The sequence below is a fragment of the Oreochromis aureus genome, linkage group 1 (assembly GCF_013358895.1).
Source record: "Oreochromis aureus strain Israel breed Guangdong linkage group 1, ZZ_aureus, whole genome shotgun sequence".
NCBI classification, from domain to species: Eukaryota; Metazoa; Chordata; class Actinopteri; order Cichliformes; family Cichlidae; genus Oreochromis; species Oreochromis aureus.
This window is the reverse complement of record NC_052942.1, coordinates 40,274,615-40,302,447: the sequence shown is the minus strand read 5'-3', so window position 1 is coordinate 40,302,447 and position 27,833 is coordinate 40,274,615. Positions and strand designations below refer to the sequence as shown.

At 46.7% G+C, this 27,833-nt stretch overlaps 1 protein-coding gene across 2 annotated transcripts in view; it reads left to right on the top strand.

Moving 5' to 3' along the window:
• Positions 1 to 27,555, top strand: part of adamtsl3 (ADAMTS-like 3) — a 202,523-nt gene extending 174,968 nt beyond the window's left edge. For both annotated transcript variants that reach the window (XM_039614073.1, XM_039614066.1), the window contains 12 exons: positions 2,131 to 2,868; positions 3,398 to 3,638; positions 8,430 to 8,554; positions 10,822 to 10,959; positions 13,622 to 13,804; positions 13,883 to 14,008; positions 15,463 to 15,699; positions 17,755 to 17,938; positions 21,897 to 22,101; positions 22,182 to 22,285; positions 23,606 to 23,820; positions 25,050 to 27,555. In XM_039614073.1, coding sequence (XP_039470007.1) covers positions 2,131 to 2,868; positions 3,398 to 3,638; positions 8,430 to 8,554; positions 10,822 to 10,959; positions 13,622 to 13,804; positions 13,883 to 14,008; positions 15,463 to 15,699; positions 17,755 to 17,938; positions 21,897 to 22,101; positions 22,182 to 22,285; positions 23,606 to 23,820; positions 25,050 to 25,168 — 2,615 coding nt within the window. In that variant the 3' untranslated portion in view covers positions 25,169 to 27,555. The remainder of the gene's footprint in view (positions 1 to 2,130; positions 2,869 to 3,397; positions 3,639 to 8,429; positions 8,555 to 10,821; positions 10,960 to 13,621; positions 13,805 to 13,882; positions 14,009 to 15,462; positions 15,700 to 17,754; positions 17,939 to 21,896; positions 22,102 to 22,181; positions 22,286 to 23,605; positions 23,821 to 25,049) is intronic.
• The last annotated feature ends 278 nt before the right edge of the window (positions 27,556 to 27,833 follow it).

Sequence of the window (27,833 nt, the reverse complement as noted above, 5' to 3'; positions counted from 1 at the left end):
ATTCAAATAAACACAGAGGGCCTCTGAGCCTAAACACATACCTCATCACTGTGGGCCACTGAAACGACTGCAGAGGTTCTGGGTAAGACCTCTGAAAGAACACTGGGTTTTTTTGTTTTTTACATCTGTACTGTAAAAACACGCATTGTTACTCAGATGTTAAAGTAATGGTAAAGTTTAAACTGGGTGACTGACTCGTTAATGTCACAATAGCATCTCCACATATGTAAATATCGCCGTGTTAGATAAAGGAAGCTACCAGCTACCAATGAACCAGCCGAGGCGGGCTGTCACTGTTTACTGAGGCTTCAACATCACTTTTCACACACAGATGCAGACGCAGCCGATGCAGACGCAGCCGATGCAGACGCAGCCGATGCAGACGTGCCTTAAACAAAATCTCAGCGAGCACCTTTGTTCTTTCTGTTTTTAGTTTCCAGTCTTGCTGAAAACAACATGATGTTCATGTTGGAGATGTCCTGCTACGCCCCCAGCTGAGGGGGCGTGTCAAGGGTATCCTAGACATAACATGAGGTGTGACTCCTGACTCCTCCCACGCCCAAGAAAAGTTCAGCAGCGGAGAACAAGTCAGGATGCTGAGCAGCAGTTTCCAATAAACATTTTCAAAATGCTCTCATCTACCAACAAAGACACGAGGAGCACATCCTGCCTCTTGAAATTCACTAATGGATGTGTTCATGCTTCTCACTCAAACAGCCAAAGCTGTGAGCAAACAGCCGGCGCTTCGTTGTAGAGGAGCCAATGAGAGGGGCAGGTGGCTGTCAGCTGGACCTGCTTCAAACCTAAAACTCATCAGAAAAATATAACCTGAGATGAATTACACATGACATATTAACCTAAGTCATTATTTATTCAATAGAAACTCAAAGTGATTGTGAAGTTCGATTCTCTAAGAACTTTGCTGGCGTCTGTCCTCCTTGGTGTTGTGTTAACACACCTGAATGCTGCAGACCAGCAAAGTGTTAAAACTGCTCTTTACAGAGACGCTCACACCGCTGATGATCAGCTGATTGAGTGTGTTTCACTTGCAGCACCTTAGCAGTCCACCACCTCATCCAAACATGATCAGGTCAGGCTCCAAACAAACAGCACAGCAGCAGCTGAAATACAGCGTCAGAAAACCAGCGGCGGACTGCATGGCACTGTGTCTGTTTCATACACAGTCAGTGATTTCATTGGATAATTCCTGCGCTCTTGTTGCCTTGTTACTATTTCTTTAAATCAGATGATGTTCAGACACCTGAGGAAGACCAGGAGCCCTGAAAACGCTGCACCAACAGTCACTGAAGATTTATTTTAAAGAGGAGCTTCTTCCTGTGAGAGTAATGTAGTTTTTTTATAAGGAACAGAAACACCTGTCCTTACTCTGGTTTGACTGTTTCATGCACTGACATCATTTCATTACATCAGGGGTGGGGAACTCCAGGCCTCGAGGGCCGGTGTCCTGCAGGTTTAGATGTGTCCTTCATCCAACACAGCTGATTGAAATGGCTAAATGACCTCCTCAGCATGTCTTGCAGTTCTCCAGAGGCCTGGTAATGAAGTAATCATGTGATTCAGGTGTGTTGACCCAGGGTGAGATCTAAAACCTGCAGGACACCGGCTCTCGAGGCCTGGAGCTCCCCACCCCTGCATTACATGAAAGTAGAAACATAAATGAAGAAAAAAATGTCATTAATTAGCTTGAAGGTTTAAAAATCAAAAAGTGAGGTTTGTTGGATTTCTGTATTAACTAGAACAGGTACAGCGTCTTAAATAGTGACATTAGCAGTATTTCAGCTTTTAGTGAGAGAGAGAAAATATTGCCCAAGATATTGGATATGTTGGACAGAAGATGGAGCTGCCAGGGTGGAGGAAAAGAGGAAGACAGAGGAGGTTCATGGATGTAGTGAAGGAGGACATGGAGAGGGTTGGTGTGACAGAGCTGGGATTGGAGGAGGTGGAGGTAGATGATCCACTGTGGTGACCTCTAAAGAAGATGAATTGTTCCTCCTAAGTTTCTCAAACTTTTATTATGTTGAAAAATGTTTTTGTACTTTTATAGAATTCTTCTCCAATAAAAATTCACCATATTGAGAAGAAATGTCGTCTCTCTTTGATTCCTAACAGAGCACAAGAAGCAGATGAGACCCAAAGACTCCCGAAAAGCCGCTGTGAAGAACCAGGTCAAGCAGCCGGTGAGACGCCCTGCAAAGACTAGAGGCTACGAGGAGGGGATCAAACAGTGTCCCGCTCTCATTAGCACGCACAGCATCTACATCCAGACCCGTAAAGAGAGGCGTCTCCACCTGACCGTTGGTGGCCACGCCTATCTTTTACCCAACACCTCTGTGGTCATCAAATGCCCCGTCAGAAGGTTCCCCAAAGCCTACATCCGCTGGCTCAAAGACGGCAGCGCCTTACCCAGCTCCCAACGCCTGGGTGTCACCAAGTCCGGCTCTCTGAAGATCCAGTTCCTGGAGCCAGAGGACACCGGGGTGTACAAATGTGTGGCAGGACCCGCCTCAGACATTTTCACTCTCCAGCTGATCGGTGGTGACAGCAGGTCGGCAGGTAGACCGTCTGCTCCCGGTCCCGGCTGGGAGGAGATGCTGCCCAGCTGCTACAGCCACGACTCAGTCCTGAAGACGATCCGACCTTGGGTTCGGGTTTCTCTGGTGCCCGCTGGTGGACAGGAGGCCTCCCTGCAGCCACGGGTGGAGGAGAGACTGATCAATGTCACGCTGCAGGCTGATAGAGGAGAGATCCAGCAGGAGCAGGCCTCAGAGCTCATCTCCTCCCTGCTGACACAGATGTCTCCTGCCCAGCTCTGGACCAGAACCACAAGGAGAGGAGGACAAGCTAAAGGTAATCAGAGACCCCGCCGACCACACTGTGCAGGGAGGGTTCCAGGATACCTTCAAATCCTCTTTACTTTCTTCCAACACTTTTTCATGTCTTTCATTAAAGAGCAATGTGATGAAAGTTTGTCGAGGAAGCGGATAAAAAAAGGAAAAAAATAACAAGGGAGCAGGAAAGACAATTGAAGGAAAAAGGGACTAAAGGACGGTGAGAAGGAAAGAGGCTAGTTGGTCGGTGGGTGGGTTGAAGATTGCTGTGGTGAGATCATCAGTATCAGACTGCGGTGATCTCGTCTGGTACCAACAGTCATCCTGCCAGAAATCACGTTTTCAGTGATTCTGAGGCTTGATGTGAACTTCCTGATGTTTATCTACACGACTGATCAGGTGTACAGGTGTTCCTAATAAAATGCTCAGTGTTTGTTGTGATTGCTGATGCAATCCCATCAGGTGTCTCTCCGTATCATTGGCTGACCTTCCTCGGCCTCCTTTCTCGGGATAAACTTTTTTCTCTTTGGTTCCTGATGCGTCCACAGACAGACTGCCCAACTGGTCCGAGCACTCGCCACTGGAGACGGTAGCAAAGAGACCAGCGATCATCAGACAGCAGCAGAGCATCCCACCCACCTTTCAGAAGAACATCAACATCAGTATCGGACACAGCGCCCTCCTCACCAACGCCACACGGTCGCTGACCATCCGGTGCCCTGCGGAGGGTTTCCCACCTCCCAAAATCAGCTGGAGCAAAGACGGAGCTCTGCTGCAGCACTCTGACAGGTAACAGAGCAGAGCTAGCTGACACGCCCATCAGTCTGAGTTAGTCTGATTCTGACGAATCGTTGACATGATTTATTTATCATGTGATATTTTTTAATTTGAGTGAATTCTGGAAACTCCCTGTTTGCTCCAGGGAGTCACAAGATGCTCACAAGTGTCTCACAAATTCAAAATATAAGCTCCGAGTTATTTACAGCAAGTTAACAGGATGCTTTCCAGTTTGTTAGAATCCGCTTTTCAAAATAAAACCCATAAGACAATAAATATGAACTATTGATGTTTACCTTTTTTCAAAAATAAAAGCATCTGCATGGTAAAGTGAGCCTATTTGAGGTGTGTGACAAATTTTAATGATAGTTTTAAGGATTTCCCAAACGGTAGGTAGCATATGCTACAGGCTCATGATGTGTCAGAGTTTCAAAATTAAAGCCTGCAGAGAGTCAAAGGACGTTACTAGACACCTTGAAGTATATCAAAATAAAAGACTTAAGATGACAAAAGGAGCATACAGATTTACTAGCTTTTCAAAATAAAGTTTTACTGTTTACCATTTGTCAGAATTGAAAGCATCCAACATGAGAATGTGTTACAGGGTTTTCTTTCTTCAAACAGCAGTTTGAGCTTGTTGAGTTTTCCTGTGATTTACTGACACGATGCTGCCTTCAGGGTCCAGTTCTGGGTGTATTTAGCCCATGTGCAGTCAGTCAGAGTCACAGCAGAGAAGAATAGAGATGAGACAGCAGCTTTCCTCACCTGTCCTGCTCCTGTATCTTTGCGTTCGCTGCCTCTCACCTGTTGCCTCTGCCCTCATCACTTCTCCAACAGCAGCATGTTAGCTGCTCTCCTCCTCCTCCTCCTCCTCCTCGCTCTGTTATTAAGCTACAGCGCGTGTTTCTCTTTGTGATCTTTCCAGCTGCAACAGATGAAGCCTGGAAATATTCACAGTGAATTAATTGGGAAGCTAATTACACCGGTGGCTCTCCCCGGCCTTCCCACATGTTTCCTGCTTTGCTAATGCTCCTGGTTCTCAGTGTCTCCCCAGGAAGTCTTTGAAAGAGACTGAATGCCTGTTTTTCACTTCCACAATCAGTCGGTGTTAACTAGCAGTCATAATTTACTACTGATACCGCCTTGGTCGAGGGTACGAGCTCCTACACCAGGCTAGTCACAGCTATCCCGATTAGCTCTGCTTAGTTATTTTAAGAGTGCGGTCTCTGAGCCTGACAGGAAGTAATTTATCAGTTCTGATTAAAGGTTTGAACACGTGACCATGATACCTCTGTACTGTAAGCAGTAGAGAGGAGAATTGCTGGTGCATTGTGGGAGGACCCAGCAGCCTGAGCCTGCAGCAGCATGACTGAAGGAGGGTTCAGCAAAATGCCACATCACCGACCCAACTATCGCCTTTATCAGGTCTGCAGAACAGTTCATGTGACTTTGTACCCGGGTTTGAACCTCGTTCAGGTTTTTGCTGGTGTGTCTGTAACGCTGTGGTCGAAGGCTCAGCTATCAGACAAGAGTGATCATGTATTTGTTACGAGAAGCTGGTATTTAGTCTTTTTGTTATCCATCCATCCTCTTGCACTTATCCAGCTGTTTTAGGGCGAGAGGCGGGGTACACCCTGGACAATTTAGAATGAGCAATTAGCCTAACCCCACTAACTGCATGTCTTTGGACTGTGGGAGGGAGTACCGGAGAGAACCCACGCAAACTCCACACTCTGCCTGATGGTGGAACTGGACCTTCTTGCTGTGAGGCCACCACTGTACCACCGTGCTGTCTTTTTGTGATTTTTAACTAATTGTAGTCTTTAAGTCATGATTGTCAAACATCCATTCTTTAGGTCAGACGTTCTAGTTTGAGTTGGTCAGAGCCGTCTGTGGGTCTGACCGCTGTTTTCAGCCTCACAGGTTTGTTTTCCTTGAGAAAGTAAAATGAGAGAATGCTGTGAATCATTTATTCTGCTGCAGCTGTGCTGTTCACTGGTTTATAAAGTCAGTCCCTCCACAGATGAAAGTTTTGGACATGAGGTGAGCCAGCACATTTTTTTCAGTGGGTTTATTGACTTTGAGCCGTGATGCTCATTTTAACAGGCCGTGGTTACAATGCAGTGTTTTGCACTTCGGATGGCACGGGACTGAAACCTCACTGAGTCGCTCTGGTCCAATGAATACTGATGAAGCAGGAAGACCACATGTTTTGCACTCGTATAGTTTTGTCCATGTCAGCCCAGCCTTTTCAAAAACACATTCGATTTGCTTAACTGGAACTTGTGAAATGCAGATGGAGGTTTGCGAGCTGCGACTCACTGCGACGGAGCCCATGCGTGGGAGCAGGAGCTGCCCGTCACAGCACGACCGACGGCTGCAGAGAGAGCGTTTCTGCCCCGATGCGTTACACAACACGACCTCTTGTTGATTCTACGAGCTCGCCGGCTGGCTCTGTGTCGCTGTCATCGTGAGTCAGGTTTAAACCTGCTGAACTGGCCTGGTCCAAATCAAGCCACTGATTGGTTCTGCAACATGTGCAGGACAGATTATTGATTAATGTCTTGATAAAAGTCCAAAAAAAGTGTCAGCAAACAGTTCGAAAGCTTATGGGAGAAGTTTAAATAGTTTTTTCACTTCGTGTTTCTGTAGCAACTTTTTCCCTGATTTTCCCTGTGAAATGCAAATGATTTAACCTCATCATATTGATTAAGCCCATAGCGTGGAATCTTTGACGCCCCCCTCTGGCAGTGATGCTAATGGCACAAACCCTTTGACCTTTCATGTCTGGTGGACGTTAGAGGAGTTTTGTAAGCTTCATAGTTCAGCAACAGTTCTGTCTGATCATTTTGTGATCTGATGAGCTGAAAATCCAGGTTTGTTAAAGAGAACGAGCTGCGGTGGAGAGATGGCAGAGGCTTTTCCACTGGTCAGACTGTCAGTAACTGGAGAGCCTCCTGAGGTCTTCATCATTTTCTTCTCCTCTTGCTCATCTCTTCCTGAGAGATTTTCAGCACAATGAGTCAGATAAAGAAAACCAGTATCAGTTTCATGTCTGTGCATTGAGAGCAAATCTAAAGGAAATGCTTTGCTGCTTCCTACAAGTTGTTAGTTTCAGTATGAGAGGAGTCCTCGTGTTCGTCACTCTGTCTATTTACGTGATTTAAGGAGGAAACAAGCCACGACAGGTGGTGCTAGCCTCCATCTCCCTGCTGTGGCGCTCAGCTGCTTTTAATCACGTCCTGAACTTGTCTGTACAAGATGCGCTGAGATGAAATTGATATTGATTTTCCTATTTGATGCCGGGTAAGCCGGTAAACAAACACATTTCCCAAAATGTCAGACGGTTCTTTTAATCTGAGCACGAGGGAAAGAACCTCTGAGGACGGTCGGGAATCTGAAAGCCCGAGCGAGACGGACACTTGATTGACATTTACAAGACCTGTGGGCTGCAGAGGAAAACACAATGTTCTGCAGCCGCCCTTGACTGAGTTTTATCAAAGTGCTGAAACTGTGGAGCGAGCTGAGCGTGATAACAGCTGAAGTTAGCTCTGCATCACGCTGTGCTGCTGACTGACCTTTTAAAAAGGACTTTTATCAGATTCTGCAGCATTTATTTATTTTATTCTTCAGTAAAAAGTTCACGTCTGTGTTATTACGGCGGAGACGCAGATCAAAGTACTTCTCTTACGTTGCAGTGAAGGAGAACAGTTATGACTGCCTGATCTACATGCAAATCACTGCTGTCTGGAATACAGAGCTGCAGATTTGTGAGACTTTCTCCTGTTTTAAAAGGCTGCAGCACATCAGCAGAGTGTCTGTGCGCTGTAGCACCGTCGGTTTAAATCTTTCTCTATTAACTGTACTGCTTCATAGCTTAGTGTGAGCTTTGAGTGTGTTGTGTGTTATTCCTCAGGCCTACAGTTGAAAGACGGGCCGTCACTGAGCCCGGCGATGTGGGCAGCTGTCTGCTTCTTTCTGCCTGGTGTTGTTTGCTCCCCTTACAGGGGAGGGGTGCTGTTTTTGTCTACAGCCCACCTGTATGAAGCAATGCGCTCATATCTCCCCACGTTGTAGCTGACAGCTGTCTGACAGACTCTTACTGCATAACAAAGCCTCTCATGTATCTCCCCTCAGTGATTCTCTAGTATGCGGTTGCTTCTATTGCTGAGATTAGCTGAACCTGGTACCTGAAAATTTTGCTTTACCAAAGATTTTTTAACCTGTTGCTACAAATAATAAAATCTTACAGAAATTCTCTGCACAGCTTCCAGTCTGTTTGTGTGCGCCGCCTCAACCATTTGTTACATTTACACTTGTTACAGTGTAACATGTTTTTCTTTTTTTAATGTTTCACATTTGTTAAAACTGTTACATTCTTTGAAAGCGATTGTATTCTGATGGCATATTCAAGGTGTGACATCACTCTGAGGTTGTGGGCTGGATGGGGAACAAAGGTGCGGCCGTTTGTGTTGATATAACGACACCTGGCTTTGAAAAAACAAACTTCAGGCCCATGTAAAACGTTAGAGAGCTACAGGCTTGGTGGTCTTCTGTGAACAATAAAATAGCACTTTCAGTGTATTCTTTGTGTTTCTCTCTGTGTTTGGGTGATGATCTCCTCATCTACAGCTCAGCAAAGTTCCTCTGCATCCAAAATTATTCACGAGTCCCTTAACGGAGACTGTTCGCCCGTTTTAGATGCCCCACTTGGAAAGAAGTACGGGAATATGAGGAAGCCTTGTTCTCCCTGTTGAGATGAGTTGGGTAAAAAGTAAAAATGTTTTCCTCGTGTGTCCGCAGGGTGTCCTGGGATCGAGCGGGCCTCCACATCCTGCAGCTCAGAGCGTCTGACAGAGGCCAGTACAGGTGCACCGCTGCCAACACGCTCGGCTCAGACTCGGAGACTTCCCAGCTGCTGCTGGCAGGTGTGCTCTTTGTTGTCGTTCACTAGTCTCACGTAAGGTTGCATTTGTATGCACATCTTCTCCAGTTCCAGTGGAGGTTTTGTAATTTCCCCGGTGGCTTTTCTTAACTATGTTGATGAATATCAATCCAAGTCTGCTTTGTCTGTGAGAGCACGATAATAAATGAGTTTATAAATATATACATTTACAGATTTCACCGTCTTACTCAGCCTGCTGAAGTGTGGAACAGCTGTGTTTGTTCACAACATGAACCAAGTTATTCTTTTCCACTGGTGTCGTGTGTAGGGATGGGTATCGTTTAGGTTTTATCCGATACCGGTGCCAAACCGGTACTTTTGAAACGGTGCTCAAACCGGTGCTTAAAGAATGGAGAACACAAACTTTGTCCAAAAACCTCTCATGTTCAGCTGTTTTTTTTGTAAAAAGATAACAATGTTAGCCTTTTCTGCAGCTATAGGGCATATATGGTATCACTCTTGGCTGGAAGCAGTGCTTAAACAATGGAAAAAACACAAACTTTGTCCAAAAACCTCTCATGTTTAACTGTTTCCCACTTTTTCTTTGGTCATTTTAGCCTTTTTGGCCAGGGTGAAGGGAGCATCTGCCATCAAACAAGAAGACAGCCGCATGTAACTACGACGGTGTTTGCTAGTTCACCTTACATGCATTAATGTAATAATGTGGTTAGCCTACTCAACGTTAATTACACACGAACAACATGAAGCTACTCACGCAGAGGAGAACGGCTGCTGCTGCCATCATCATCCTCATCATTTCTGCTATGCTGGCAGGGCTAGGGGCCAGGACTCTACTCTTCGGGTTTTTGGGGGATGTTGGTAACTCCGGGTCCGATAACAGGCACCACACCCGCAGTAGATGTGCACGGTGTGAGGTCTCGTAGCAAGCTATCAAATACGGCGCATTTCTCGGCTTTTAAAAAAACGCTATGCGTCGCCAGGTGTTTCATCAGATTTGAGGTGTTACCTCCTTTGACAGTATCACAGTATCAGCTTAAAGCACTTGTTGCAGGCTGCTGAGTTTGCATCTTTTGCTGTGAAGTACAGCCAGACTTTGACCGCTTCGCCTTGGGCATTTTTAATCTGTAGCTCTGCTCTAAAAGAACGTACGTACCTGGCCCCGCCTACTATCCTCGGAAACGTAAAATGATTGGCTAGAATTGGCTCAGGAAAAAAAAAGCACCGAAATAAAGCACCGAAATGTGCGCTGCTTTTCGGTCTGGTTACTACCGCACCGGACACCGGTACCCATCCCTAGTCGTGTGTGAGGGATTATTTTCCACTTAAACTTGTATTTGCGATCTAAAGGAACACAAAGCTGTGGCTCCGTCTCAGCCTGCTCCATGACTGCAAACAAACCCGGGGTGGTGGGGTTCTTATTTTATTTTAATGATTTGCACAGTCCTGGAATCACAAACAATTTTTTTTTACTTTATTTTTTTTAAATATTCTTCCAGATTGATTCATGTTCATTAGGAAATGTTTGTATCCAGTAAAGCTGCAGCACTGATCGCAAAATAATCAACCTGAAGTTTGGAAAGCTGATCTGTTGGCACAAGAAATAACAGTTGAATCACTTCTATTTTCTCATTGTGTTTATGTCCAGACAATCAGAAGGTTATCAGGAAATGATATTAGATATGCAGTTTCTGTGTTCGATGATGTAATTAAAACAGCGGGTGAGTTTATTTTGTATTTTGACGGAAAGTGATCGAGTCTAATAATGAATTCACTGAACTTCTACGAGGACGTTAAAGTTACCCTCTGAGGAAAGTGAGTGATTAAACTCAAAAGTGCAAAATGTCATTTCTATGCCGATGACACAGTGATGTCATTTCCTGTGTCGAACCAGCCTCTGTGTCATTTACCATGAACTTTGAATGTAGTACAGCTTCACTTTGTCACCACTGTTGTCTCACACTTATATGGACGGATTGCAGTGCTGGACACAGTTTGTCACACAGGACTGAGATTCATACCAAATCTGGACTCTTTACCCTCGAAAGCTGACTGGAAGTAACCGATGAACGTCTTTTCTGAAATGAGGAGTTTCTGGGATATTTGAGGCAAAATAGATGGTTTTACATCAGAGGTTAGTCGTGGTCTCTGCTCATGTAGGTATCCTTGGAAAAACCTGGAAACTGTTCTAATGGTTGTCGAATCACGACTTTATTGATATATACCGTCATTAAGGGTACGGGGGGATGTGATGGGAGCTCAGTGGCTGATGCAGTTTCTGTGACTCTTCAGAGCCTCCGGCCATCGCGGTGTCTTGGAGAAACGTCTCAGACCACGGGGGGATGCTGGGCCACAGCTTGACAGCCACTGTCGGAGGACAAATCAGCATTCGTCCAGGCGCCAACCTCACTGTGGACTGTCCCATCAGTGGTAGGTCACAATACCACACAACACAAATCGAAGATCTGCAGATCAAATTTCAAAAACCCCGGCGTCTGTTTTATCTGTTTTATTGGCCTTTATTTAGCATCTATAGCACATAATTCAATGAAAACGATGGTCTGCTGTATCTATAAAACTATGTTTTTATGTTATTATGTGTGTGAAGTCTGTGGATGAAGCAGAAACACGAACGCACAGCAGGCTCCTCGTCTCATCTCACCACCAGAGACAAAGTAGAAAGACTCAAAGGTTTTCTTCCTGTGCAGATAGCAGAACAAACGTCCTCATAAAGGACTGTAGACACAGATTTAGGTCCCCACAACATCAGTAATACACACACACGCACACACACACACACACACACACACACACACACACACACACACACACACACGGACTCATCTAAATGTACTGTATACACACTGACTGCTGCTTCTCTCATCTCATCCAATCACAGAGTGATGAAAGCGTCTGATCAAGCAGCTTATGTTGAGCTGGTTACAGAAGGTTACTGCACTGACGTGTGTGTGTGTGTGTGTGTGTGTGTGTGTGTGTGTGTGTGTGTGTGTGTGTGTCAGCAGGCTGAAGGGGTGAGACAAACCAGATTGAAAGTAATTTTTCATCTGATTAGGTGAAGTGAAGTCTGTAATGGAGAGTGACATCTTGGAAAATCAGAGCATTCTCCTATTGGCAGCTGGGTGTTCATAGCTGTCTGATCTAAGAGTGAGAAACACGTTTGGACGCCTCACTTCAGGAGTTCACCTCAATATATGAAGTGCTGAGAGACTAAACTCAGAGCGGTGTCCTCATCAGCTCGTACACTGCTGCTGCAGAAAGACAACTGGAAGCTGAAATCCTGTTCGACCAGTTATCCAGTGCACACAGTCTGAGCTGGCTGTAACTGGCTGCCTCGTGTCTTCGTCCACACCGACTCTAATGAAGAGACACGAGAGTTAAAGAGCTGTGAGCCGAGCTGCAGTTCCTTCTTTCCATCAGAGGTTTGCTCCTTTAGCATGTAGGTGGAAGATTCCCAGAGAAACACTGTCGTTTTCATGATCCTGATTCTGCAACAAGCAGTGTCTTCACTCATCTTCTCCAAACCACCTGGGTCCGGTCACGGGGCGGCAGTATAAACAGACCTCCTCCAGTGGGACGTTTCCCAGTGTTCCCAAACCAGCTGGGAGACATATTTCTACAGTGTTGGACACGAAGCGTCTCACCTCCAGGAGGTATCCTCGTCAGATGGCTGAACCACCTCAGCTGGCTCCTTTTGGAGGAGCAGCAGCTCGTCACAGGAAGTTTGTTACTGCCGCTTCTGTGCTCGAGCTTTTTTTCTTTCAGTTTCCACCCAGAGCTCTGTCATAGGTTCAACTTCAAATCAGATCATTTGAGGTGAGGGTGGGAGCGTAGGCTGACCAATCAGTCGACAGCTTCACCGTCTGACTCAACAAAACAAATCAGCAACGTGACAGCAGACGCCGCACCGATCTCTCCGTCAATCTCCCGCTCGACTCTTTCCAGAAAATTACTCCAACTGGACCCGAACAGTCCAGCCTGCTGCTGAGAACCATCATCATCATCGTCAGGTAATTCCGGCTCAGCCTCAGTGTGAGCTGCAGGTCGGCGTGCCACTCAAAGATGGGTGTGGTCACAGAGCTCTCAGAGACTTCCTGTACATCCAGCTCAAAGTGTGGGAAAACCTGTTCTTACTGAGCAGAGATGATACACACCAGGTGGATCAGTAAGAGGACCATAATGCATGCACAGAAAACAACACTTATCTGTTTCTGCTGTTCTTGTCTTAGCTGGGACTCCAGACCCTGGAACTATATCACCTTAATATGCCATATATATTCTGTGCATAAAATTAACATTTCATGACTCGTTTATGCTTCTAATTTTCACAAGTAAACAGAAGTACTGCTTTAATTACTGCATGCTAATTATTTCTGCCTACATTTATTTGGGGGTGTTTGAAAAGACGGTGAGTCCAAGTGGAGTGCTCAGAGTTGGGGTGTGTTGGGGCGTGTTGGGGCGTAAACATCACAGAGAGCACAGAGATTGGGAAAACACATCACGATATCGCTGTCTCAAAAATGGAAAAGAAGCGCTTCTCCTGCAGAGCTGTGCTGATAAACAGGGAACGCTCGATTCACAGGAATCCCAGCCGCGGCGAGAACAGCGTGGGGTCTGACCCTGACACGCCGAGGAGGACAGAGAGCCCGTCGGCTGCTGCAGACTCTCACGTTGATCCTCGCTTCACATCAGCCGCTGTTCAGACGGTTCTCAGGAAGTGACGCCGTGTGAATTTCAGCCAGAGTTTGATTTCAGACGCTGTTCCTGCCGCTGACGGAGCAGCGTGTTTCTCTACATCCTCACTCCATAACTGCCCCGTGTCGGCCAGCTCGTCCTCGTCATGATAAATACTGCATCAATGTAATAAAACTCAGAGAGAGACCATGCAATAATACAGAGAAGCCCCCAACAATCAGATGACCCTTGGCAGCAGTGGGAACGAAAAACTTCCTTTAAGCAGGAAGAAACACGTTCTTCTTCCTCCAAATTCCCTGCAGCATCAGGATTCAGCTCACGATGTTTGACCTGTTTTGTTGTTGTTGAAATTATTAACGCTCCTTCCTCCGTCTGTCAGGTGTTCCTCAGCCCATGGTGTCGTGGCACAGGAAGGACGGGCCGTTGGACGCCGGCGCCGTCTCCCTGCCGTCTGGCTCGCTGTGGATCCGAAATGTTTCCGTGCACGACCAGGGCACCTACTCCTGCACCGCCACCAACGCCATAGGAAAGTCCACCGCCTCCACAGTCCTGAAGGTCCACGGTGGGTTCACACATAAAGCCGACCTCTCGCCATAATCGCTGGCGTTGGCTTCACGTGGTGTAACGTTTGTGTGTGCAGATCCTTATCCAGCCGGAGGGAGCCGGGTTCTTCCAGCGTCTCAGGAGCTGAGCAGGAGGAGAGTCCTCATGGCGTCACGGCGCGGCACGAGCGTCTTCATCAAACCTGGAGACATCCTGCGCATAGGTAGGCTTTATGTCTGTCAGCAGCTACACCCGTCTGTGAAGCAGGAACTGTGACTCTGCACTCTGCGCCGTGACACAACAGAGGGATAGCGACTCATGATTAGGTGGGATTTACACCTTTAACGAGCTGTAGTCAGCTGCTGCCAAGGCGTGCGTGGTGACCGGGGAATGTTGGTTTGATAACCATTTTGAGCCTGTCAGAGCGTGCTCGCTCCGTTTTGCGTAACTATTTTTAAATCCCAGTAGAATTACATCCACATAAGCTAACTCAATAATGTTTTTGCATATGAAAGTCGGCGTGTCCCAGGTCGCAACAACAAAAACATTATAATCCAAAAACACGCTTTGCCGATCCGATCAGCTGATCATAGCACTTCCTCCGTTGGAATAAAGGTCAGCGCGAACTATCGCATGTCCGCCGTACAGGACCTTTCAAAGCTTCACCGGTGCTTTTAAAAGTCGTGTTTGACTTTATGCCTTTCTGTACAGTTTCTGGGAGGCACTGCTGGAAATGGTTTATTTTTTTGCAAATTGTGCACAAAAATATATTTTTCTGTTTTTTTTCTGCAGTTTATAAAAAGTTATTTCAAACATCAAACTATGAAGACACTCAGAATAAACTTTCTGTGGTTGGAAACAATGTTGTGCAACTTTTTTGCATTTACAGTTTTGAGGGATAAACCTCTGAAACTAGAAATATGTGTAAACAAAACAAAACGATTTTCAATTTTTTTTGTAGTTCATTGCACTTTATTGCAGTTTATGTAGTTACTATGGACTTAATGCATAGATATGATCAAAATTTGGGATACGACAGTTGTATTGATGTATAGCAACTTGAAATGGCGCCACAGCAGGTAGAGATATAAAGATAAGCTCTGGCAGACTATAAACAGCCAGTGCTCACTTGCTTTGTGGAGCTGAATGGAGAGACCTGTTGTGCAGCTCTCCACAGTCGCCTTTATTGTCACAACCACGCCTGATTTCTCGTATGATAACCCACGAAGACAACATCATCTGCCCGGAGTCACAGAGTGACCTTTAATGTGATAAGCAGATTAATATAGCAGACAAAACCACGACATCCCAGATGATTTGGATTGAATTTGCTGTTTATTAATATAAAGGGTGAAGTTTGGAAAGGTGGCTTCACAGGCTTTTATTCAAAAAACTGAAAACAGGTTCAGTGTCAGAATAAAAGCTTCCTGAACTTTAGATTTTATAGGATTTAAAGTTAAAGAGAAGAGCTCAGTCACAGCTCCAGTCTGAGTCTGCTCAATAAAAAGGTCCCAGTCAGCGGACGAGCCGCTTCCCATCGCTGAGCTGCTCTCACATTAAGCAGCACCCTCCCGAGTAAGCGCTGCATTAATGTCTGAACTTGATGGAGTCCCTGTTTAGCATTTTCAGCGTTATAATTTTAAATACATACATTATTTCTGCTCCTGCCTGTCGCAGGCTGTCCGGTGGTTTCCGACCATAAACTGCCTGTGCGCTGGGAATACAACAACCGGACCCTGAAGGAGGTTTCGGGTCAGGATCATCATCAGGGTCTGCAGCACAGGATGTTGGTGGGAGGTCGGGTGCTCGAAGTCAGCACGCTCCAGGGGAAGTTCGCTGGCCGCTACAGATGCCAGACCTTCATCAACAGCACCAGACAAATCCTGTCAGCCTGGATATTCGTTCACAGCGAAGGTGAGTGTTTACGCCGCCTGCCTGTGCACACAGACAGTGGACACAGGGACGCTTTCCCACAGAATTTTATGTGCTTGAAAACATTTTATGGTCTCGCTGATGCTGAAGGTGCATCTGCATGAATAAACTAAGCAAATGATGTCAGTAGTTCTGGAGAGGAAGGTAAACACAGGCAAACAGAGCGAGCTGGAAGTCATGAGACGAATGATAATTGGACCGAGTGAGCGATAAATGGCAGGAAGCGCGTCTCCTAATTCGTGCGTGGGTGGCGAGGAGTGCTTAATGCGTCTGAGAGGACGAGAATCCAAAAGCTGCTTAAAGTGTGAAGCTTAGTTAAAGTAAATACATTAAAAACAAAAAGCGGTTTGTGGAAACGTCTCCTCGAGGTAAGTGGAGCATCCAGGGAACGCTGACGGAGGAGGGAGCGTCCCGGGTGGATGAGGTGTTTCACCTCTGGAAGCTGCCGGTGTCAGCGCTGAGCTGGCGTCACACGGCCTGACTTTAGTTTTATTTGGATCTCCAGAGTGGAAAAATCTCATGTGGGGAAAAAACTGAGCACGCATGCATCATTTTTATCAATGAATAAATAAGCCACACAAATCGGTTATTCCAGAGTTTTACAACATCCAGCTCAAACTTTGCTTCCCTGTGAAAGCGAGCATTGAGCAGATACATGCAGGAATGAAACGGCTCCATCTGCACGCCGCTTCTTTGTCTCTGCGTCACACTGTCCCGCCGACAGCTGTCCTTCCACTGCCTCGGGCGTCTCCCTGCCTCCGCTGAGGCCGTTTCAGCATCTGAAATTAAAAACTGAGAATCTGTGCAGACTCGTGCGCGACACGCCAACGTCTCAGGGTGGTGTTTGACGCCGCCGCTCAGCCTTTGCATCCTCTGTCACTGCTGTGGCAGAGTTTACTGTGACGGTAAACTTCCCTTCACAGACAAACTGCGGCCGTATGAATAACGAGACACGGCTCTGCCATTTGGAACAGCTGTCAGCGAAGGAGATCGCCTCTCTGCATGCAGATCAGGGAGTCCAGCACAGGACAGAATCTATAAATCAATAAATGTATAGATCAGAAGTCGTTTTCACTGACCTTTGAGGTATCACGTATTCTGTGGAGCGTCTGATGGGAACCGGTGGATGACTTTGAATAGATACAGAGTTTGTGTCTGAGACGTACAGACGGTGCAAAGTGGCATAAAGCTGCATTCCTTCTACCGTCCAGCAGGGGGCAAAAACGCAGGTCTGAGGCTGCTCTGCTGAACTTTGGTTTGATCCTTGCTGATGAGTTTCTGGTCTCAGTCATTGGTTTGAAGTCTTACCGACTAAAACAAGATTCATTTAGCAATTTAAAGACCTGTTGGAGTCAGAAAGGCCGATGAAAGAGGGATAATTGTGGGTGGGGCTACAAGTTTGGTGCTTTAGAGCAAAAATCTCAATTTGGAGTAAAAATCTTTCTTCTGGGGATTTTGTGATAAAAGGGTTCAAGGGTAGCTGGAGTTCTAGTTTCTAGTTTCGGTTATGGATGTCACAGCACCATGAGGCGCTTTACTGCATCCTCCATTTTGATTTGGGGCGTGAAGCAGCAGCAGAGAAGCATCACAGCCAGCTGCTTCTTCTACACTCATGGAAGTTCCTGCTCAGCCTTAACGACGCTGCTAATGTTTGCTGGAGTTATCTTTGGAAACGGAGAACATCCTGTTATAAATCCTTAACCAACCAATCAGCACGCAGTAGCAGGATGCTGGTGTTGTTTAGTCAAAAACAGCTTCAACCAGAGGAACTAAAGTCAGTTTATTTCAGCTGTGACACGTTATTGTTGGATAACAACTAAAGTAAAATGTGTTGAGCTCTTGTTTTATTGGACTGCTGCCCCCTGCTGTACACGACGGTTAACAGGAAGTGACCAATGGTGACATCATGGCGGCCACATCTGTCCTCATACAAACCGACTGACCGTCACTGAGAGCCCAGAAGCTTCTGCTGACTTACAGAATACTCGTTTGATTTTGGATCTCATGCATCTCCGTGTTTCCTCTTTCGTTCTGCAGAGTTTGGCTGGAGATTCGGGGACTGGACCACCTGCAGTACTTCCTGCGGGAGCAGAGGGACGTGGCTGCGGCGGATCCGATGCGTCTCTCTGGATGGAAAGGATGTTCACCCCGACATGTGTCAGCGCATACCGAAACCCATCACGTCCCCGGTTCCCTGCAACAGACAGGCCTGCCCCCCCAGGTACGCTCGATCGCCATGTTCACATGATTGTGGACGCAGAGCGCGTTAACCAGCTGTGCAGTCCATCCTGCTGGCGTCGAGCTGCATTTCAAGGAATGATGAAAGTTACTGTCTAAGCTTCTCTGTTTCTCTTTTTTGGGGGCGTGTCCAGCACAAGGCAGCTCCTCCCAAAACTTCTGAAATGAATCGTTGACCTGAAAGGAAGACGGTTCGCTGTTCTCGCAAATCCAGGAGAACTGCCCGCGTGCGGCGTTCTCTCGGTTGGGTGCAGCTCGGCGTTTGTCAGAGAGGGAGAGTACCTGTCTAGTGGCTCCGCCCATCAAGCGTCCAGTGCTGGGGAGCGGGGCACCAATGTGGACACGTGTCCGAGGTTTTAGCTGTTTTGTAAGCAGGCGATGTTCAAACAGCTTCAATCACAAATTCGAGCCGTAGCCTCTCCTGTCACCTGCCGCGTGTTTTATTAATGGAACTTCTTCAAAAACAGGCGAGAGCAGCGCTTCCTGTGGAGCGCCGCCGCGATATTGACAGATTATAGAATAAACCTGCCGACTGACTGACATTTTTCCTTTCCCGCTCTGAGTTCGCGTGCCCGCGGTGCGTCAGCTCCTTCGCACGCCGACTTTGATGAGCAGAGGGTCGGCCGCTAATGAATTCACCAAGAGCAGCAGAAGTGTAACTCTCAGCAGAATCTGCTCACCCCGAGTCCCCCCTGCTGCTTCCAGCTCTGCCAGCCTGCCTTTACCCATCATACAGCCCATCAGTCAGCCCCCCCGCCCCCCCGCCCCCGCTGCCACACACTGAGTCAGCTTCGCTCGCTAATGCAACACAAATGACCCGCTGTTAGCTCGGCTCGGGATAAAACTGTAGTGCTGCAGGCTGACGGAGCTCTCCACACTCAGAGTGTTTACAGCTACAAGCATGGGTGGAGATTTCAGTCGAGTGGGGGGGTGGGGCATTGTAATTCAAGCTTTAGTGCTCTTTGGCAAGTCTGTGATCGCTGATTGGATGAAAATCGTTCTTCCAAAACAATAAAATAAAAATCCTGCTCGTTTGGTCTGATGGAGGAGCAGAGTGCTCTTCCCACAGTTACTCACTTCTGTGGGCTTATGTGATTGACATCACTCGATCCTCATCAGAGCATTCAGTCTGATCGTGGAGCATCGCTGCCATCAGGACACGACAGCTTGTTCCTGTTCACGCAATTTCAGAAATTAAGCAGCATGTTGGTCTTTTAGGCTCTTCTGTTCAATCGAGTCTCAGACATTTGTGCCTCATATTTGACGGCTCAGCGTCGGTTGAGAATCGCTCCGTGTTTTTATCGTCTAAGAAACAAACTAAACTCAGACTGCGGGTGTCAAAGGCAGAACCTGAGGTGGTTGTTCGTGCTTTTATTTCTTCTCCTTTGGATTATTGTAACGGTCTTTTTACTTGTTTCAACAAATCGGCTTTATGGAACGCCACTAACAGGAAGTCACATATTACTCCGGTTTTGACTTCTAAATGTTAGGTTTCACTTTAAAATGTTAGTTTGAACTTTTCAGCTCTACACGGTAAAGCTCCTCAGTAAATCTCTGACCTGCTGAAACCTCGTGCTTCTTCCCGAGCACTTCAGGGTCGGGTCGTCAGGTCAGAGGTCACTGTTGGTTGTGGGGATCGGGCTTTTCAGGCACTGAGGCTGTGGAGTTGTCCTCTGTCTCTACGCTGTGCAGACTCTGCTGATTCTTTTAAAAAGCAGCTGAAGACATTTCTATACAAACAAGTAAATAATAAAAATTATTCAGATTTCTGGTTTTATTGTGAAGCACTTTGTGATTTTTATCTATTAAAAGTGCTGTATAAATACATTTTACTGACTTACTTGATAACAGGGTGGTCCCTATTACCAGTGTTGGGTAAGTTACTTTAAATTAGTAACTTAGTTACTTTTTTAGAGAAGTAACTAGTAATGTAACTCAGTTACTTCAAGTTACTCGTTACTTTCAAAGTAACTAGTTACTAGGGAAAGTAACTTTGGTGTTACTCAGAATTCTCTTGTTAATGTGTTGCTTCCGTAACTGGATACCCAGCCAGACTGCCAGTCTTCTAGCTTGCTTACTTGCCACAAGTGCACTGTGCCACCTACCAATAGAAAGGAAAAAATAATGTGCACATTTCCACGAGAGAAATCCCACGCCTGGACCGTCGTTGACCGCCGCCATGATTCTAGCCTGCTTTTTACATCCAACACAAAAACTGCAGTCGTGGTGCTTTTGATTGTACTCAGAACTTGGAAATTCTGCCTTCTGAATAGGAAGATGTAGCTAACACCAGACTGCAGATGAGCTGCATACAGAGCTGGACTGGGACAAAAAATCGTCCCGGGCATTTTGACTAGAGACCGGCCCACCATTATAGGAAAAATCATAAAGCCTTTGAATGAAAACAAACACTGTTGTGACAGTGATGTACACTGTTCTGATGGTACATATGTATCAATCTATCAATTGTTTGTTGTAAGACTCAGATAATTATTTTTTTTTTAAAACGAGACATTTTAAATGAGAATAATAAAGAAAAGTATTTCCTTGTGCCCCCCTTTCCCTGTTAATGCCCTACCTGCCCCCCTGGCAACACTTTGCTAGACCCGCCCCTGCACAGTTACCAGCTGTCAGCTACGTAGAAAAGGATCCTGGTGTTATTTGTCTCTCAGAAACAGTTCATAACTTCCTTCAACTCATTCATGTCACCTAAAAGGTAAACCTGTTTCTCCATCACCTGTTCAGCTCTGATGATTCAGTAAGGACATCTCCTGGTTTCATCTTCATGTTTCCCTCTCACCAGATAACCAAACCGATATCATGACCAGCAGCTTTACAGCTGTGGCTCCAGCAAACATCAGCTGATGCTAGAAATTAATATTAAATAAATTCTAACAACAGCTGATCAAGCTTAAACGTGCTGCTGTTGTTTAACGCGACATCCGCTGGTTTCCTCTTTCTGGCGCAAAGTGGGCGATAAATAAACAAGAGAGAAAAGCCGATCAGCTGATCATTGATCAGTTTCGTGATTGAAGTAGAAACGGGAGAGAATGAGAGAAGAAGAGGCAGCTGTGCAGCTCCAGCTTTGTGTCTTTTTCATTGTAGCTGAAGTCCGGGACAAACTGTGTTCCTTTTCACCTCAGTACGAAACGCGTAATATTTTCTCTGAATACGAGACGATTCTGTTTTTTTAGGGGACGGTTGGCAACTCTAATAATTAACCGTATGAACAAAATAAAGTTCAACATCAGTAACATAGCACCCACCCAGCTGTATAGAAACTCCGTCATGCTAGCTAGCACGCAGTACGAAAAAGTCAGCATAACGAAAATAAACTCCACCTAAACTTGGTTTATATCTGACCCAGATAGACTGCAGGTCATAACTTCTTACCTGAAGTTCAGTTCACCTGACACGCGGACCGGCGGCCGCTTCGGGTCTCTCCTCTTGCCTCCCTTTTCCTTCATCCACCTGCTGGCCTCCACCACTTGCTAATGTTATTGAATCTGTGGAAGCTCCGCGATATCCACCACACGAAGTAACGAGTAACGAGCCTATCTAAATCCTAGTAACGAGTAATGCGTTCCTGGTTTTGGCATAATAACTAGTTACCGTGCTCGTTACCACAATAATAACGTAGTTACTGTAACGCGTTACTTAATAACGCGTTAGTCCCAACACTGCCTATTACTATTACTGTGCCAGCAAAGATGGCAGCATAACAGAGCCTCGGGATTCCCAATAGTTCCACCTTTTCCTTTAATTTGTCCCCCTGGTTTCCTCGGGAGTTGGAAGAGCCTGAGAGGAGTTAAAACGAGACTCGTCCTTGGATGAGCGCTGCTTTCTGACAGATTCTTGTTCACAGGAAGAGACAAAATGTTGGGACAGAAGTTTCATTTGAAGCTTTTTATTGCGTTTGTGTGCTGCTGTCTTCGTGTCAGATGGTCGGTGTCGGAGTGGTCAAAGTGCTCGGCCTCGTGCGGCGCTGGCCAGAAGCAGCGGCGGGTCACCTGTCAGCAGCTGGACGCCGGAGGCGCTGCGAGGACGCTGCCGGCGGCCGCCTGCGAGGGGACGAGTCAGCCGGCGGACACGGAGCCGTGCTCCGCCAATAACTGCCCCGTCTGGGTGACCAGTCCGTGGGGGAAGGTAGAGTCAGACGTTTGATCAGACGTGCACTTTACACCGTGTAGGAAACTCACCTTCAGCTGTGACTCTTTGAATCTTAGTGTTCGGGGAGGTGTTTGGGCCCCACCACCACCGTGCAGAAGAGATCGGTCGTCTGCCAGCACGCCAACGGCTCCTCCTACACAGACTGTGACCTCCGGAGCAGGTACGCACGCGCTCAGACACGAAATGACTCTTTCATGTAAAACTGAAATGTTCGATTTTGTTCAGACTGAATCTGTGCGTCACTCTTGTTTCTTCCTGTGTCGGTCTGCAGGCATGTGTTAAATCCCAGGTACACTGTGCGTTATTATCCATCAGCTCTTCATTTTTATTGAACGTCGCTCATATTCTTATTATCATGTGCGTCCTGGCTCTGTTCGCCTACGAGGCCGTCAGGGAAGCATCCCAGTCAGTTGACCGAACCGCCTTCATTCAGTGTGGAAGAGCAGCGACTCTGACCACCCACAGCCTCGTTCTCTCGGTTGCTGCTCACATCTCGTGGCCATATGTGAGGGCGGGAACATGGATCAGCCAGCGATTTGACAGATTTGCTCACGGTCGGCTCTCTTTGCTGCAACAGATCGTCCTTGTCGGTGTAGACGCGGCACCTGTCCATCTGCTGATCCCCTCGGTCTCAGATGCCTGAACCCGACCGCTCGGGGTAATCCCGGTGTGAGCTGGAGCTCCAAATCCTGAGACCGCCGAATCCTCCTCCCACCAACTGAATCACTGACAAAGAGCAGCCATGATGGAGTCCATCAGCCACCAGGAACGAGTCTCCCTGATTACCTGCGATGTGATCAGAGCTGTCGCTCCTCTTCTACAGAGACCTCCAACCTGTAAAGCTAAACACGCTGCAGGCCGTTACGGCACACAGTTGGGCTCACGATGTGCTCGGGGACGCTGGTACGCGCCTGGTGGATGGAACCATTGCTACCGTCCTGTTTTCTTCTTCTTCCTGTCGAGCGTTGGGCAGATCAGCAGGTGGAGTTTGCTTCAATCCCAGGAGGGTCGCTGCTGCTCGCTTTGCATCAATGAACAGCTGACTGGCACACCCAGCGACGCCTCCAGTGTCGACGGAGAGCATGATCGCCCCTCATCTACGGCCACGAGAACAGCTGCACCACATTCAGTGTTCTTTCTGCTCCCAGTCTGAGAACTTCCTACGTACAGCGATGGAGTCGTTCTTTGTAAAATGGCCAGCAGAGCACGGCTACCTCCCTTTCACCTGCAGGATGCTTAATTTGGCTCCCATGGCAACCATTAGCTGAAGAAATATTTATTAAACCTCACAGGTGGAGCTGGATGGTTTTGACATTAGTGCACTGGGCGTCGTGCTCACAACTCTAAGCGATCCGCCAGTAACGCTGACCGAGGCGGAGCAGAAAAGATGAATAATAAATAAAACACGATAAAATGGCACCATCAGAATTCATCACCAATCCCATTAATAAATCCCAGTCCCAAATCTTTCCTCTTTCAGGCCGGTGTCCGTGCGCAACTGTTCCTCTGACCTGTGCGATGTTCAGTGGCGTCCCGGTGCGTGGCGAGCATGCACCGTGGTCTGTGGGAGTGGCTTCCAGTCCCGCAGGGTGGACTGCGTTCACAGCAAGACCGGCAGGACTCTGGCCGACCAGCACTGCGCCTGGCTCCAGCGACCCTCCACCTGGCAGCACTGCAACACCGCCACCTGTGCGAGTAAGTCTGCGCCGCGTCCTGCGCTCTTTAGGCGAAACCGTTAAAAATCCGTAAATCTACAGCTGACCTGTGGCGTGTGCGATCGGGCCCTAAAAATCCTGCGATCGGCCACGTTGGGCTTTAACTTTGTTTTATTCAAACCCATAAAAAACCCTGAAGGTTTATTAAAATTTAATCTTCCCCATAAAAGATTTATGCAGCCAAATTTCATGTTTACGCAGATGAATTTCACCTTTTTGGGCTATAATCACCCTGACTAACCCATAGTCAGGGTGATTATAGTTACCTGAAACTGAAGCAGCAAAATGTTTCCTGGTATATTTCACCGTTCAGATGTTCTTAAATGTGCCGTGACAGATTTCAGCCTCACTGAAATGAATAAAAGCCGAACTGAACATAAACAAACCTGCTCGGCGAACGAACCGAAACAGAGAAGCTGAGCTATAAACTCACACTGGTGCTGAGTGATTTATATGAAGACAATCAATAAATGCTTCATTTTAATCACCGGCGGCGTCGCTCCTCGCCGTGCTGTAAGTGGCTCAGGAAGTGATGTCAGTGTCACCTGTGGATCGTCTGAGGCGTCAGAAAACTCACAGCTGCCTTCAGTCCGTCATTTTCACCCGTTAGCGTTCAGAAAAATGAAAAACGTTCCTGTTTTTGATCTTCGCTCGATCTCGACACTTATTGATCTCGACATGCAGGTCGTGGGTTCGGTTAGACTGTGTCAGCGCGGTTTACTGTCTGTCTGCGTCAGCCCCGTCGAGCCGTCAGCAGGAAACCCTGAACAAGCAGAAGAAAATGGGTGGATGGGCTTAATGTTTTATTCAGTTTGACTTAGAACGAGTCGCTGAGCGCTGGCTTCACTTTTCAGTCCCAGAAGCTGCTTCCATCTTTATATAGTCTTTCCACCAGGAGCATGATGGGAAATGTTCTCAGGAACCCAGATGTTGGGCGTTTGTATCCTTAAAAAGACGCACCGTGTTTAGATGTGAGAAGGATCCAAACTTGAGTCTGTTCAAAGTGTTGTGATGCATGGTAGTCATAACTTATAGCAAAACAAGACAAATAAGAGCCATGCGAGGAGTCTGTGACCGCACACGTCCACAGCAGTTTGGGGACACTGTGAAATCTGCCCCATCGAAAACCTCAAACCTCCTGAAACACCTGTAATGTTTCTTCACGGTGCTAAATGTGAGATGAGGTGTTCATCGTGCTTTTCCCTGCAGGTGAATGTGAGGACACCACCCAGTACTGCAGTGTGGTGAGGAGGCTGAGGCTGTGCCATGTGGACACGTACAAACAGAGATGCTGCAGCTCGTGCCTGCGTGGCGTTGACTCCACCTAGTGGCGGTGGAAGGTTTTAACCGCGCACACACACACACACACACACACACACACACACACACACACACACACACACACACACACACACACACAGACGGGTCTACAGGAGGCGGGAGCCTGAGCAAAGACTAAGACGGACAGCCCGTGAGTGGACGCCGACCCCGACGAGCTTCAGCGTGAATCTTTCACAAACTGAAAGGAAATCTGACGACAGGACGAGCGGGCTTTATTTTCTTATCTGGACCTAAACTGTAACATGAAGACAAGTGTTCACTATGTGGATCAAATAAAGTTTTGGATTTTCCTACAGAGTTAGCTAGTTTCCAGTGAGATTTTAAAAAAGCGTGTTTTCTCTTCAACGAGGCGCAGACGGGCGGATCGGTCTGCCAGCAGCATGTGACGCCTCTGCAGCGTCACGCTTTTCTGTCTCTGGTCTCTTTATTTATTTGTGCAATTCTTCAAAAGTCTTTTTATTAAAAGACACAGTTAAAAACAGAAAAAAGGAAGTTCCAGTTTGTTACAGCTCGGGTCGTTTCTGTGAACGTTAATGAAGCCGGACGAGTGACACAGACGGTGTCCGAGCGAGAGACGAGGGTCAAAACTGACTCGGCTGCTAAGAAACTGGAGCTGTCCTTAAATCTGGCCCTGCCGTTGCATCGGTGCGGCGTGTCGCCGTGCTTCAGCTGCTCGTTCCTTCGCTGTGGATCCAGAGTGCAAAGTTTCCCAGGCTTTTCCATCCTGATGAGCTCGACTGACACAATTCTTGTTTTTCTTTGAAAATGAAACATAAACTCTGAACATTGGAAGCATTGCCTTTAAAGTCCTGCACTTGTTTCTGAGATGAGCTTCAGTGTTCAGTGCTGGGTTTGATTTCTTTTACTGCATCTGTTATCTAAGCTGTGGTTAGATGTCACCAGAACACTTTTGAAGGTTTGGGAAGGATTCTGGTTGTCATTCAGTCTTTACTTATTACAACATTTTTTTTAAACAAGTCGATTCAGTCCAACAGAAATGTCTCCATAAGTGAGCCGAAAGGTAAGAAAATAAAGTTAAATAAGACATAATTTATATAGACAAATTATGAAGCGTTACTGAAAGTATCTTATTTATAATTTACCAGTAAAAAACTATAACAAAATTAAAAAGTAATGAAAAAAGCTGCTTGGCAGAAACGCAACAATAAAGTAAATATTCACTGATGCGTCAGCACAAATAAAACACCACATGAAATCCAGACTATAGAAAATCAATAAATTCAGTTTTATTTATTTCTTATGGACCCAAATCACAACAACAGTCTGAAGGTAAAGAGCGCACAACATTAGAAAGAAACCCAACCTCTGAGAACACAGACTGTATACAAAAGATGGACGTCACCACCGTGACACCGCCCACTGACTCGTTAGTGACGTGTAGTGACGTGAGGGTCTGGCTTCTCAGTTATAAAGTATCAATACAGTAATTAAGTATCAAAGATCCAAAATTAAGATCAAAGTAGTGACGAGGCCACGAACTCATCAGTGGACTGTGGGCTCATTTTCACCTAGATTTATTTTACAGAAGCTTCTCCCCCTGCTGGCCAACAGAAAAAACGCAGGTTTAAGACTTGACTTTTCAGACCGAGAAGCTCGTTCCATCTTTCATGTACAGCTTCTGTGTGGGCACAGCTGTGATAACCCACCACAGCTGTTCTTCTACACTATAGTAAACGGGGATTCTGCCTGAATCTCAGAGCCACACAGTCGTCCTGTATGAGCAGATTTTTTTGGTGATACCAAGTTTCTGCTGCTGGTGGAGCTTCAGTTTGCCAAAGCACGGATGTTCTAACCCGCCTCTGATCCTCAGCTGTGACAAAGCTTTGTAAAATAATTTCAGCTCACACTGAGACACCAGCGCCACACTGATTTCGACCGACGGCGTCTGCTCATGTTACCTTTGTAGGTTATCATACCGACGTGCTGCATTGTACAGTGTCCTGTATATACTGTGTTCTAAGTGCAATATCGTACTCTGAGTGTATGTAGACTGTGCGAGGCCTTTATTTTCTTACTTCCTGTTGTATTTTTAACTCCTGTTTAGGATATAAAGCACTCGTATTGTGTACGTTGATCAGGTGGTGCGTTCGCTGCCCCTCGCCTGGTTTGATTTGCATGTGATGTTTTCTTGCTCCGTTGTGACAGACCACTCAGTAACGTGTTCAGTGTTTCTCTCTGGCTGCTGATGACTGCACGGTACGGCCAATCGGATGTGACGACATCCAGCTTGGCTGAAAGAACGTGCGACAAATCATAAATATGCTTCAGGTGACAGTGCAAAGGAATAAAGACTGTTTGATCACTTCATGACTGCGGAGCTGCTTTTTGTTTGCATTTGAAAATAAAAATATTCCCAGAGAACGATGAGAGTTTGTCACTGACTCAGACACGGGTCCACATCAAGTGATATTCAGGCATTTCAGGGCGTGTAGTCCACGCCACCTTTGCAGGTGTGTTATGGAAAAGGGGGCTTTAAAGGAAACCTAATATCCTCAACGTTTACACATTTCACTGGGAAAGAAACATTAAGGTGGGGGGGCAAGTTGGGGGCATCATCAACAGGTGTTGACATGGTGTCAGAGGCTCACAAGCCTCTGTGTGTGAGATATAAACTCCTAATTCCTGATCATG